The sequence below is a fragment of the Silurus meridionalis genome, chromosome 10 (assembly GCF_014805685.1).
Source record: "Silurus meridionalis isolate SWU-2019-XX chromosome 10, ASM1480568v1, whole genome shotgun sequence".
Classification (NCBI taxonomy): domain Eukaryota; kingdom Metazoa; phylum Chordata; class Actinopteri; order Siluriformes; family Siluridae; genus Silurus; species Silurus meridionalis.
The window spans coordinates 7,333,757-7,346,256 of record NC_060893.1 but is presented as its reverse complement, the minus strand read 5'-3'; the positions used below and the strand labels follow the sequence as shown (position 1 = coordinate 7,346,256).

The following is a 12,500-nucleotide window of genomic DNA, read 5'->3' as shown; positions in this document are numbered from 1 at the left end:
CCAACCCCAATGTTATATGAGAGAGGAACACGAGTCCATATGAAAATACAGCACCATTAATATCTTTTTACTTTTCCAGTGGCAGGCCATCAGGGCCAGCAAGCCCTTTTCTCTGCTGGCCTAAACTCTATTAGAATCACTGACTTTATTTATTTTTGTCCATATATATTCAATTATTCCAAATAGTCGATTCTCTTCATTTCATAGCTTTTCTCTTGATTGCCCTGCTCCTAGAAGTGTCTAGAAGCCTTCAGACTCATAAATGCACGTGCCTGCACCGCACATATTAATAAAGCTGTTTCTTTAACCAATTAGATTTGGCCACACTGGGGCCATCTAGCAGGCGTACAGTAACATTGGCATTTTCATGTCTTTCGATTGGATGGTCAGAGTGCTAAGTAGTGTGACCCATGTGGAATATACCACATTGGATGACCAAGGAGAAGAAATTGATTTGGTCACAGTTATACTTACAAGGACATTTACAAGACGGGCTTTTTTTGGGGAAAAGCGGGAAATCGTGAGAAAGATCGACCCAAACAGCTCGAAACCGTTGTTACGCAGCATCACACAATTTGTCTTCATTTCAAATCGCCAGGAAAACCGTAATGAAAAACCCTGCATCATTTTAACAGTTTAATACTGAGGCTTCTGCTTGAGATGGTGTATGAAGGTGGTGCAGCTGTGGCTACAGTGAAAGAAAACTTGTTGAATTGTGGTCATTGGGGTTCTTGATTTAGTAGTGACTTTCATTCTCACATTTAGCTCCTAAACTTTGGAATAGTCTAACTGACAGTGTTCGGGGCTCAGACACACTCTCCCAGTTTAAGTGCAGATTAAAAACGTATCTTTTTAGCAAAGCCTACACATAACATACGTCACATATCAGAAACTTGTGCTCCAGTACATCTGATCAAATCCACATTATCAACTTGTGCTGTTAATATCATGAACAGCAGCTACGCTAATTTCTCTCCACTGCTGCTCTTTGGCCCCCCATCCCGAGGCATCCTGAGGTTTGGCCAGCTCCAGTCACGTCCCACCTCATGAAGATTATGGACCTTTAAAGAAATAGATGCGGAACTCGCAAACTTCCCGTACCACCCAGAGACGTACCAGTGCCAGCTGAATCCCACTTCATGTGGAGTTTTGACACTGGACCTCCTGGAGTGTTTAGAAGCTCTGACATGGAGAATCTGGTGTTGGATCTGTGATGATCGCAAATGTTGAGCTCAGTAGCTCTTAGTTTTATACCCATAATAACTGTAGAAGGAACATTACTTATAATCTTACACTCCAGTGCTCATGTTAGTTCTCTCTCTATAGTGTTCTGTATTGTTTCAAGATTTATGATCAAACTCTTGATGTCACCCAAGTAAAGATGGGTTCCCCTTTTGAATCTGGTTCCTCTTAAGGTTTCTTCCTCATGACACCTAGGGAGTTTGTCCTTGCCACAGTCGCCATGGCAATGCTCATCAGGGATAAATACACATCATTCACCTTAACTGTTGATTTCTGTAAAGCTGCTTTGAGACATTGTCTGTTGTGAAAAGCGCTATAGAAATAAACTTGAACTTGTATGAGACACCTGTCTGTGATACAGCGATCTGTTATACTGCGGTTTTTTTTTTTTTTTTAACAATATTAACGGTTTCTATGACGTGACGTTACAATGACGGTATTAAGAGTGAGATGATTCGGGTAGGACACCACTGAAGGCCCAGGTGTGAAATGCACAACCAGTCACTGACTTATCCGATCACCAGGTTGTTGTAAAACAGTGTTATACAAGAGATATATATGATCGATTACACACATTTCAGGTCAGAAGTTAAATAATTCACTACTGCCTTATCAACTCAGATCCATCCCAACTCCTGGAAAGTGTATGAGGTTACTTCAGGTTACTTACAGTTACTAATAACTAAACCGCTTGAAGGCTTGAGTCCATAACTTTGAGTTAGTAACCAGACGAATATGTCGTACAAACTAGTTAACCGAAAATAATAAGACAATCTGGCTAATTTAAATAAAGTAGGAGTATAATAAAGCCCTGCCTGGTTCTCTCTGACAGTGCAGTGCTGCTAAGCTACACGGTACAGGCCACTAGCTTTTCCAAAGTAACATTAAACTCGTATATCTATAGACATATATATGAGAATAGTCTGAGGATATACATACCTGCGCATGGAGCAGAACTCTGCCAGCATTACAATGCGAAAGTCGCCATATTGTGGTCACTCGAGCTGTCAGTATTTTTACCGAAATATAATATCTGGGGAAAGTAAAAAAAAAAACAACGGTCATGTGATTTCTATTCAACACCTGATTGGCTCGTGGGGACGCCTGACTGCAGGACCGAACGTTGATTGGTTAAAATAAATACACATATGTCATATTGTATATAGGCAGGACCAATTGTTTGTTTTATATATATATATATATGGGTTACACATACACACACACTGTATGGACAAAATTTTACTATGCTATACTATGACTTTTAGAGCCATATGGGGTTCTTCCAGAAAGTGTTACCACAAACTTAGAGACACACATTTGATTGTCTTTGGATGTGGTAGCATTACATTTTCCCTTCACTTGGTCTTGGAGACCCAAACCTGTTCCAGCATAGCAATGCTCTTGTGCACAAAACCAGCTCCATGAAGATATGCTTTACATGTTTTGGAGTGAACGATCTTGAGTGACTTGCTTTAGAGAAGTGACCTCAAGTGACTACACCACAGACCTCCTTACATCACCTACATAAGTACCTGAATTTACTAACAGCCTTATGCTGAATGAACACAAATCTCCACAAGGACGCTCCAAAATCTAGTGGAACATCTTCCTAGAAGAGTGGAGGGAATTATAAAAACAAATTGGGACTAAATGTTGTATGCGATGCTCAAAAAGCACATACTATATGTCTGCAAACTTTTGGTAATATATTGTGTGTATATATATATATATATATATATATATATATATATATATATATATATATATATATATACAGGGAGTGCAGAATTATTAGGCAAATGAGTATTTTGACCACATCATCCTCGTTATGCATGTTGTCTTACTCCAAGCTGTATAGGCTGGAAAGCCTACTACCAATTAAGCATATTAGGTGATGTGCATCTCTGTAATGAGAAGGGGTGTGGTCTAATGACATCAACACCCTATATCAGGTGTGCATAATTATTAGGCAACTTCCTTTCCTTTGGCAAAATGGGTCAAAAGAAGGACTTGACAGGCTCAGAAAAGTCAAAAATAGTGAGATATATTGCAGAGGGATGCAGCAGTCTTAAAATAGCCAAGCTTCTGAAGCGTGATCATCGAACAATCAAGCGTTTCATTCAAAATAGTCGACAGGGTCGCAAGAAGCGTGTGGAAAACCAAGGCGCAAAATAACTGCCCGTGAACTGAGAAAAGTCAAGCGTGCAGCTGCCAAGATGCCACTTGCCACCAGTTTGGCCATATTTCAGAGCTGCAACATCACTGAGTGCCCAAAAGCACAAGGTGTGCAATACTCAGAGACATGGCCAAGGTAAGAAAGGCAGAAAGTCGACCACCACTGAACAAGACACACAAGCTGAAACGTCAAGACTGGGCCAAGAAATATCTCAAGACTGATTTTTCTAAGGTTTTATGGACTGATGAAATGAGAGTGAGTCTTGATGGGCCAGATGGATGGGCCCGTGGCTGGATTGGTAAAGGGCAGAGAGCTCCAGTCCGACTCAGACGCCAGCAAGGTGGAGGTGGAGTACTGGTTTGGGCTGGTATCATCAAAGATGAGCTTGTGGGGCCTTTTCGGGTTGAGGATGGAGTCAAGCTGAACTCCCAGTCCTACTGCCAGTTTCTGGAAGACACCTTCTTCAAGCAGTGGTACAGGAAGAAGTCTGCATCCTTCAAGAAAAACATGATTTTCATGCAGGACAATGCTCCATCACACACGCCCAAGTACTCCACAGCGTGGCTGGCAAGAAAGGGTATAAAAGAAGAAAATCTAATGATATGGCCTCCTTGTTCACCTGATCTGAACCCCATTGAGAACCTGTGGTCCATCATCAAATGTGCGATTTACAAGGAGGGAAAACAGTACACCTCTGAACAGTGTCTGGGAGGCTGTGGTTGCTGCTGCACGCAATGTTGATGGTGAACAGATCAAAACACTGACAGAATCCATGGATGGCAGGCTTTTGAGTGTCCTTGCAAAGAAAGGTGGCTATATTGGTCACTGATTTGTTTTTGTTTGGTTTTGAATGTCAGACATGTATATTTGTGAATGTTGAGATGTTATATTGGTTTCACTGGTAAAAATAAATAATTGAAATGGGTATGAATTTGTTTTTTGTTAAGTTGCCTAATAATTATGCACAGTAATAGTCACCTGCACACACAGATATCCCCCTAAAATAGCTAAAACTAAAAACTACTTCCAAAAATATTCAGCTTTGATATTAATGAGTTTTTTGTGTTCATTGAGAACATGGTTGTTGTTCAAATTAAATCCTCAAATAAAATTAATCCTCAAAAATACAACTTGCCTAATAATTCTGCACTCCCTGTATATAGTATATTTAAAATATTCAAAATTGAGGGTACACTTAACCAGCATGACTACCACAGTATTTTGCAGTGACATGCCACTCCATCTGTTTTGCACTTATTGGGACCATAATATGTATTTTAACATGACAGTGACCTGAAATACATCTCTAGAAGAAGGAGAGAGATAAAGTGCTGCATCAGATGACCTGGCCTCCACAATCACCCACTCTAAATCCATTTGAGATCTAGAACAGTGAAGGTAGTGCCATAGCTTGGGCTTTCATGGCTGCCCTGGATGCCCTAGGTGAAGGTAATATTCCCCCGACTCCGGCATTAGAGCCCTCGCAGCGGGGCGAATGGGTGACGACTCGGCATACTCAAAGCCAAAGCTAACGCTAAGGCTCGCCCACGGGAGCACCATTCCTCTCCGCTTCGCGTGTCCAACAGGTTTGCTCTCCTCAGTGAAGCACCCGCTGAGAAACCTGAAAGAGCTCTGGTTTTAGGAGACTCCATTCTGAGGCACGTGAAACTAGCTAGACCTTTAGGGGCACCAGCAGCACAGGTTATGTGTATACCGGGAGCCAGGGCGCCGGACATAGCAGGTCAGCTTAGATTCTTAGGAAAGCACAGGTTCTCTAAGATAGTTTTTCACACAGGAGCTAATGATATACGCCGACAGTCAGAGGTTACTAAGAGTAACATTATAGAGGTGTGTAAATTAGCGAAGGCAATGTCCGATGCTGTAGTATGCTCTGGCCCCATCCCAATGCGACGTGGCGATGTAGCCTACAGCAGGTTATGGTCGCTGAACTGCTGGATGTCCGAGTGGTGCTCCAAAACAATGTGGGCTTCATTAATAATTGGAGCATTTTTGAGGGCAAGGCTGGCCTGTTAGGGCGGGACGGTGTCCATCCCACCCGGGAAGGTGCTGCTCTCATTTCTTGTAGTATAGGTCATAGTCTCAGAACAGCACTAGTTAACAAGTGACTGTCTAGAGCCAAGGCCAGGAGCAGACAGACAGGCTAAACCGACCGCCTGCTAGCTGCACAGAGTCGCCACCAGGATCCACCATATTGAGACTGTGTCTGTCCCCGAGCAAAACCAAAATATAGGAACTATCAGAAAGTCTGTTTAAGTAACCTGATTAACATTAAATTAAATAGGACTGAACGCACAGCCAGCACCTCTGATCTAAAAATAGGATTGTTGAATATTAGATCTCTCACGCCAAAAGCGCTTACTATAAACGAAATTATTACCGACCAGGAGTTTAATATAATGTGTTTGACAGAAACGTGGATTAAATCGAATGAATATGTAGCATTAAATGAGGCGAGTCCTCCTGGGTATAGTTACATACACCAACCCCGTCTAAATGGCAGAGGAGGCGGAGTAGCAGCTATTTATAATAATAATCTAAACGTCACACAAAAGACTAAACACAAATGTAAAACATTTGAAGTTCTCTACACCAACATAAAATATTCAGTGTCTGAAAGCAGGTCAAGTCAGTTAATTCCACTAATTATTATTTATAGACCCCCAGGGCCCTACTCTGATTTTCTGATAGAATTTGCAGATTTCATTACAAATCTAGCTACTTCTTTAGACAAAGCATTAATTGTTGGAGACTTTAATATTCATTTTGATAATCAGGAAGACTCCTTAAGAGCAGCAGTTGTGTCCATTCTAGATTCAGTCGGAATTAATCAGAATGTTATAGGACCCACTCATAGTGGTGGACACACTCTCGACTTGTTGTTAACATTTGGATTAAAAATAAAAAACTTAGTCATAATTCCACAGTCTGAAGCTATTTCAGACCATTATCTAATCTCGTTTAAAATTTGCCTTAGTCATCGCATTTCTACCTCACCACGTTACCGTGTTAAGCGTACTTTCACGTCAGCTACAGCAGCTGCTTTATTAATTATCTTCCGATATTACGATATTAGATAGATCTCCGTCAGACCCGCAGAGCTCGACTGGGCCACTGAACATCTAGAAACAACGTTACGTTACACTCTAGATGATGTAGCTCCCTTAAGACCAAAATGATCAGGGAGAAAAATTAGCACAGTGGTATAATGATCATACGCGCACCTTAAAACAGAACACTCGAAAACTAGAGCGTAAATGGCGTCAAACAAAATTAACAGTATTTCAAATAGCATGGAAGGAGAGCCTCCTAAATTATAGAAAATCTCTTAGTGCTGCCAGATCAGCATATTTCTCCACCCTCATAGAAAATAACAAGCATAATCCTAGATTTTTATTCAGCACGGTAGCAAAATTAACAGGAATAAAAGCACTGCGCTAACATGCACACCATCAATAGGTAGTAATGATTTCATGAACTTTTTTAATAATAAAATTGAAAACATCAGGCAAGAAATCCAGGCGGTTAATATAAATCCAAATTATTTTACAAGTAACCCTGTAGACAGCAGTGTCATTATAGCAGACAATCAATTACAAAGCTTCACTACTATTCATGAGAGTGACTTAATTTCATTAATCTCCTCATCAAAATCATCAACCTGTATTCTCGATCCCTTGCCTACTAGTTTCTTTAAACAGATAGCTCCAGAGGTAATCAAACCTGTTTTAAAAATAATTAACTCTTCCATTAGCACTGGTTATGTACCAAATCCTTCAAACTGGCAGTTATCCACCCCTTATTAAGAAACCTGACCTTGACCCATGTCAGTTGTCCAACTACAGACCGATATCAAATCTCCCCTTTATATCCAAAATTTTAGAAAAGGTTGTAGCACAGCAGTTATGCTCACATCTGCTTATGAATAACATTTTGAAATGTATCAGTCAGGATTTCGGCCTCATCATAGCACAGAGACGGCGCTAGTTAAGGTGGTAAATGACCTGTTATTGGCCTCTGATCAGGGTTTTGTCTCCTTACTTGTTTTGCTCGACCTTAGTGCAGCTTTTGACACCATTGATCACACTATACTGCTTGCTAGACTTGAGAATGTTGTAGGAATAAAGGAACAGCTCTCTCTTGGCTCAGGTCTTATTTGACTGATCGCTATCAGTTTGTGGATGTAAATGGTGAGTTCTCCACGCTCTATGAGGTAAAGTTTGGTGTTCCTCAAGGATCTGTCTTAGGCCCACTGCTTTTCTCTTTATATATGCTGCCTCTTGGTGAAATTATTCATAAACATGGGATTCGCTTCCATTGCTATGCTGATGACACACAGCTGTATATTTCAGCAAAGCCAGATGAGAGAGATCAGCTTAACAATGTTGAGAAGTGTGTAAAGGACATTAGACAGTGGATGCTTAATAACTTTCTTCTGCTCAACTCAGATAAGACGGAAGTACTTTTACTAGGACCACATGCAGCTAGAAGTAAACTTTCCGATTACGTAGCATCTCTGGATGGTGTTTCTGTTTCAGCATGTACGGCTGTCAAAGACCTTGGTGTGATTATTGACCCGAGTCTTTCCTTTGAGTCTCACGTGAATAATATCACCAGAATCGCCTTCTTTCACCTTAGAAATATTGCTAAGATTAGAAATATGATGTCGTTACAGGATGCAGAAAAACTGGTTCATGCTTTTGTTACTTCTAGATTAGACTACTGTAACGCTTTACTGTCTGGGTGTGCGAGTAAGTGCATCAATAAGCTTCAGTTAGTCCAGAATGCAGCAGCAAGGGTCCTCACTAGATCTAGGAAATATGACCACATCACCCCTGTTTTAATCAGTCTACACTGGCTCCCAATCAAATCTCGCATTGACTATAAAATATTACTACTGACGTATAAAGCACTCAATGGTCTCGCACCGCAGTATCTGAGTGAACTTCTGTACCAGTATGATCCTCCACGCCTACTTAGATCAAAAGGTGCTGGCTATCTGTTGGTTCCTCAAATAATGAAGACTACAGCAGGGGGCAGATCTTTCTCTTATAAAGCCCCACAGTTATGGAACAGCCTTCCAATCAGTGTTCGGGACTCAGACACAGTCTCAGTGTTCAAGTCGAGGTTGAAAACGTATTTATTTAGTCAAGCCTTTTATCAGTAGATTTCTCTTAGGTAAAGGCACAGATCTGGAGGGAACATGGATATAGAGTGTTTGGTGAACTGGTATATTTGTATGCTGTCGCCCCTCACATTCACACGCTCACTCAGGTTTGTTGACGGTGGTGTGGTGGGTCGTCTCTTATCCCAGAGATCCCTCATGTCTGTGTTACCTTCTGGTTCTCCCTTTTAGTTATGCTGCCATAGCGAGTCTTGCCGGAGTCCAAACTGCACAGTGACATTAACTTTCATACACCAATAGTTACACTTAATAATCCATATCCTTCTCTTCCCGTCACCTCTCTCTCTCTCTCTCTCTCTCTCTCTCTCTCTCTCTCTCTCTCTCTCTTCGGTCGAGTTAAACATGCTCCTGAGGCTCCAGTGACCAGTGTTCCTGCCCCTCTCCCTCCTTGGATCTTCACACTTCTGTGCAGCTCGGGACGGTCTCTTAATTCCGGAGTAGAACGGGTGCTTTGAGGACGGATTGACTGTAGTTGGTGTCGGCGGTCTGCTGCACTGACTCGGGAGTGCAGTTTGCTTCTGATCATCATCACTGTACCCCACAACATTGTATATCTGCTTCAAATGGACATTTGGTGCAACCCAGATGAGGATGGGTTCCCTCTTGAGTCTGGTTCCTCTCAAGGTTTCTTCCTTATGCCATCTCGGGGAGTTTTTCCTTGCCACAGTTGCTCATCAGGGACAAACATACTTACAAAGAACATATTTATGTTTAATCACCACATTATCTGTGTAAAGCTGCTTTGAGACAATGTTCATTGTTAAAAGCGCTATACAAATAAAAATGAATTGAATTGAATTGAATTGTTTCTTCTTTATCAGTGATAACCTAATCTACCATCTTATTAGTAGAAGCAACATACCATTCAGAGGACTACATAAATATTCTGTCTGCCATGCAAAGAAATGCGTGTAATCTAATTTTAGGGTATTTCCTCATGCAGCATGAAAATTACCCAAAGCACAATGCAAACAAAACAAGGGGAAAAAGTGTCCAGTTTTAAACTGGCCAAGTTAATCACCAGACCTCAGCCTACTTGAGTATGCAGTTCACACCCTGAAAAGAAGACTGCAGAAGGAGGAAACCCCCCAAAACAAACACCAGCTGAAAGAGGCTGCCTGGAAAATCATTACAAAAGGATGAATGCAACAGTATGATGATGGTGGGTGGGTTGCTGATGTAATGCAGTAAGGGACATGCATACATGCACACTTACTGTGCACTTTATTAGAAACGATTCTGTGTATCAATATTATTAACATCGTTGGGAACATTTCTTTGTAGGGACTGTTGTGTGAGAAAATCCTATGTAGATCAGCTCAAACCAGCCCATCTGGTACCAACAACCACGTCACAGTTTAAATCACTGAGATCACACTTTTTTTCACATTCATCTGTGATGTGAACATTCCTGCTTGTGAAGCTTTTGACCTGTATCACTCTATCTGGCAGAATGTTTTTGCTTTGCACTGCTGCCACATGACTGGCTGATAAGATGACTGCACGAATGTGCAATCGTACATTCTAATTCTAAAGCATTTTATCCAAATTCTAGTTATGAAATACAAACAAAATGATGTTTTGGATAAGGTTTTAGATTTATTATTTTAGATTTATGATTTATTATTTTTGTTATTGTTATTATTGGTTTATTTATTGTTGCATGCTTAAATGTAAAATGCAAAAGCAAGCATTATTTCATTTCATTTTTATTTTGGCACCATCTTTGCACACATATTGTACATACTGATTGGTCGTATTTTATATACTGAACAGCAGAGGGCCTGCTCTTCTCAGTATACCACTGTTATCATTTTATCTTAAATGAAATGAGACTGATGTCACCCTTGACACGAATGTAAGTGATGACCTCCAGCCCTTGTCGATTGGGGAACTCAATGATATGCCCATCAGGTAGCATTACCTCAAACAGCTCTCCTGCATGCTTTATTACAACCTAAGAAAAGAGAGGTTATTGATGCTGAGGTTACACATTCTTTACTCAAATACTATAAAACACGTTTCTGAAATGTAGCACATTGTATGATTTAATAACTCATATCAGAAATGACTGGTGTTTTGAAAATACAAAAACAGACTTTAAATACAATAAACATATAACTACTTGGTTTTTGGCCTATTTTATTACCTTAAAAGTGGAGCCTGGTTGGAAAGGGTTGTGGGTTTCCCTTTGCTCCTGGTTCCAGACATCATCGCACAGTGAATTACACACCAGCACCGGTGTCTTTTCATCACAATCCTGAAAACGAGGGTTGAAGTGAAGAGCCAGTTGACTGGAGCTGGAGCCCAGGTCAATTTGGAACCTTCAGAAACACAGCATACAGATATGATTAGATAACTAGAGTAAAAATGGCTAATGAGCTAAACAGCATATTCTAAAACTCTCTGAAACTATATCATGTATGTTTATTTAAAAAAAATAATAATAATATTAATCCATGCTAATATACACGTTTTAAGCAAGTATAAGCATCGCCTCACACGTTCTCTATTCCTATGATGTCTGTGCACTGCCTATAGTATCTTTATGATGCAAGTATGTAAAGTATACATCCTCATCTGGATGTTTTTGTCTTTGCTCACACATGTCTGGTTACCATGTCTTATTACTCAATCAGGAACAGTTTTAGCTCAGATTTTGTTCAGTGTGTATATATACTTGTCTCTTTTCTGAATTTAACCGAAGAAGACGGTATGCTCCGTGTGCTGTGTGATTTGTCCCTGATCAGAAAAGACACCACAGACATCATAGATCGTGTCGGAGACCTTTTTTTGTTCAGGCATGTTAAAAATCTAACATTGATAAATGTATTTAATCTATAAAATTATGTTTCTGAATTTAGATCTGAAATTAAATTTAAATTTGAGGTTCATTTTCAATTCACTGGAATATTTATTTTCTTATCACTTATATAGACAAAATGCAATTATTATTATTTTTTTTTTGTAAATGCAAAAAACTTTTTTACTACTTTTACTACTAAAATAATGTAAAGTAGAAGTTCAACAAAAAAATCAGCTGGTTTATTAAGGATTTCTTTTCATTATAAAAGTCTACTTTAATCATTTATGATGTACTGAATATTAACATGTAAGAGGTAATGTTAGGGTTAGGGTATCATTGTTTTATTAGCATATCGTTAGTCTTACCTTTTAGCAGTAGAATAAATCCTCCCTTGGACTTTCAACCGATCTCCAGCTCTGAAAAGAACATTCTTCAGCTCAGTCTCCTGCAAAGGAAATTGCATTTATTTAGGTTATTTCCAAATCTCTTTGACATTCTCCAAGCAGCTCAAAGTATGAAGGAAAACAGCACCATGTATTAATAGCATCTACTACCATTTTCTGATCCGCTGGTGGCCAAGCAATTCCTCACAAACTCTAACCCTAATCGTACATTTAAATAGCACTGAATCCTTGAGACATTCGTACTATCAAATCAACATTACATGCTAATTACATCCTACACAATAAAATTGAATCAGACCAGACGATTAACTGATTGAATCACTCTATTGTTATCACTGTGCTCACTTCAACTAATTGTATTTAAAGTGAGTTAATCCTTTTTCTTCCAAATGTAATCACTGGTACAAAAAGAGGCTTGTCAAGTAAAAATATGGGATGGCATGAGTTTCAATCTCATACAAAATTACAGATACTGAAATGACAGGTAGCATTGCCATCTCACAGCTCCAGGGACTTAAATCAATTCTATAAATCAATTTTATTTGTACAGAGCTTTTACCAATTGACAAATTACCTAAAGCAGCTTTACAGAAGTAAAATATTAATTTTTTATTAAAAAATAAGCCTATATAAGTCTATCCCTTTTAAGTTAATCCCTAATGAACAATC

The 12,500-nt window shown here is 39.6% G+C and overlaps 2 protein-coding genes across 2 annotated transcripts in view; both read right to left on the bottom strand.

The window, feature by feature from the left end:
• The window catches only part of pnpla8 (patatin-like phospholipase domain containing 8), a 28,216-nt gene extending 25,916 nt beyond the window's left edge, over positions 1-2,300 (bottom strand). The window contains exon 1 of the mRNA XM_046860074.1: positions 2,182-2,300. The gene's annotated coding sequence lies outside the window, so the exon portion shown is untranslated. The remainder of the gene's footprint in view (positions 1-2,181) is intronic.
• Positions 2,301-10,345: 8,045 nt separating this feature from the next.
• Positions 10,346-11,901, bottom strand: LOC124392005 (galectin-2-like). Its single transcript, XM_046858703.1, has 3 exons — positions 11,793-11,901; positions 10,771-10,945; positions 10,346-10,578 (listed from the first exon to the last, which is right to left on the bottom strand). Exons 1-3 carry the CDS (start codon positions 11,888-11,890, stop codon positions 10,432-10,434), a joined length of 420 nt encoding a protein of 139 aa, XP_046714659.1. The 5' UTR covers positions 11,891-11,901; the 3' UTR covers positions 10,346-10,431.
• Positions 11,902-12,500: the final 599 nt, after the last annotated feature.

Coding starts and splice junctions, on each gene's coding strand:
- LOC124392005 (XM_046858703.1), bottom strand. CDS start 11,890: ATGCAATTTCCTTTGCAGGAGACTGAGCTGAAGAATGTTCTTTTCAGA. Junction 10,946..11,792: donor ATTTATTCTACTGCTAAAAG/GTAAGACTAACG, acceptor GTGTTTCTGAAG/GTTCCAAATTGACCTGGGCT. Junction 10,579..10,770: donor AACCAGGCTCCACTTTTAAG/GTAATAAAATAG, acceptor CTCTTTTCTTAG/GTTGTAATAAAGCATGCAGG.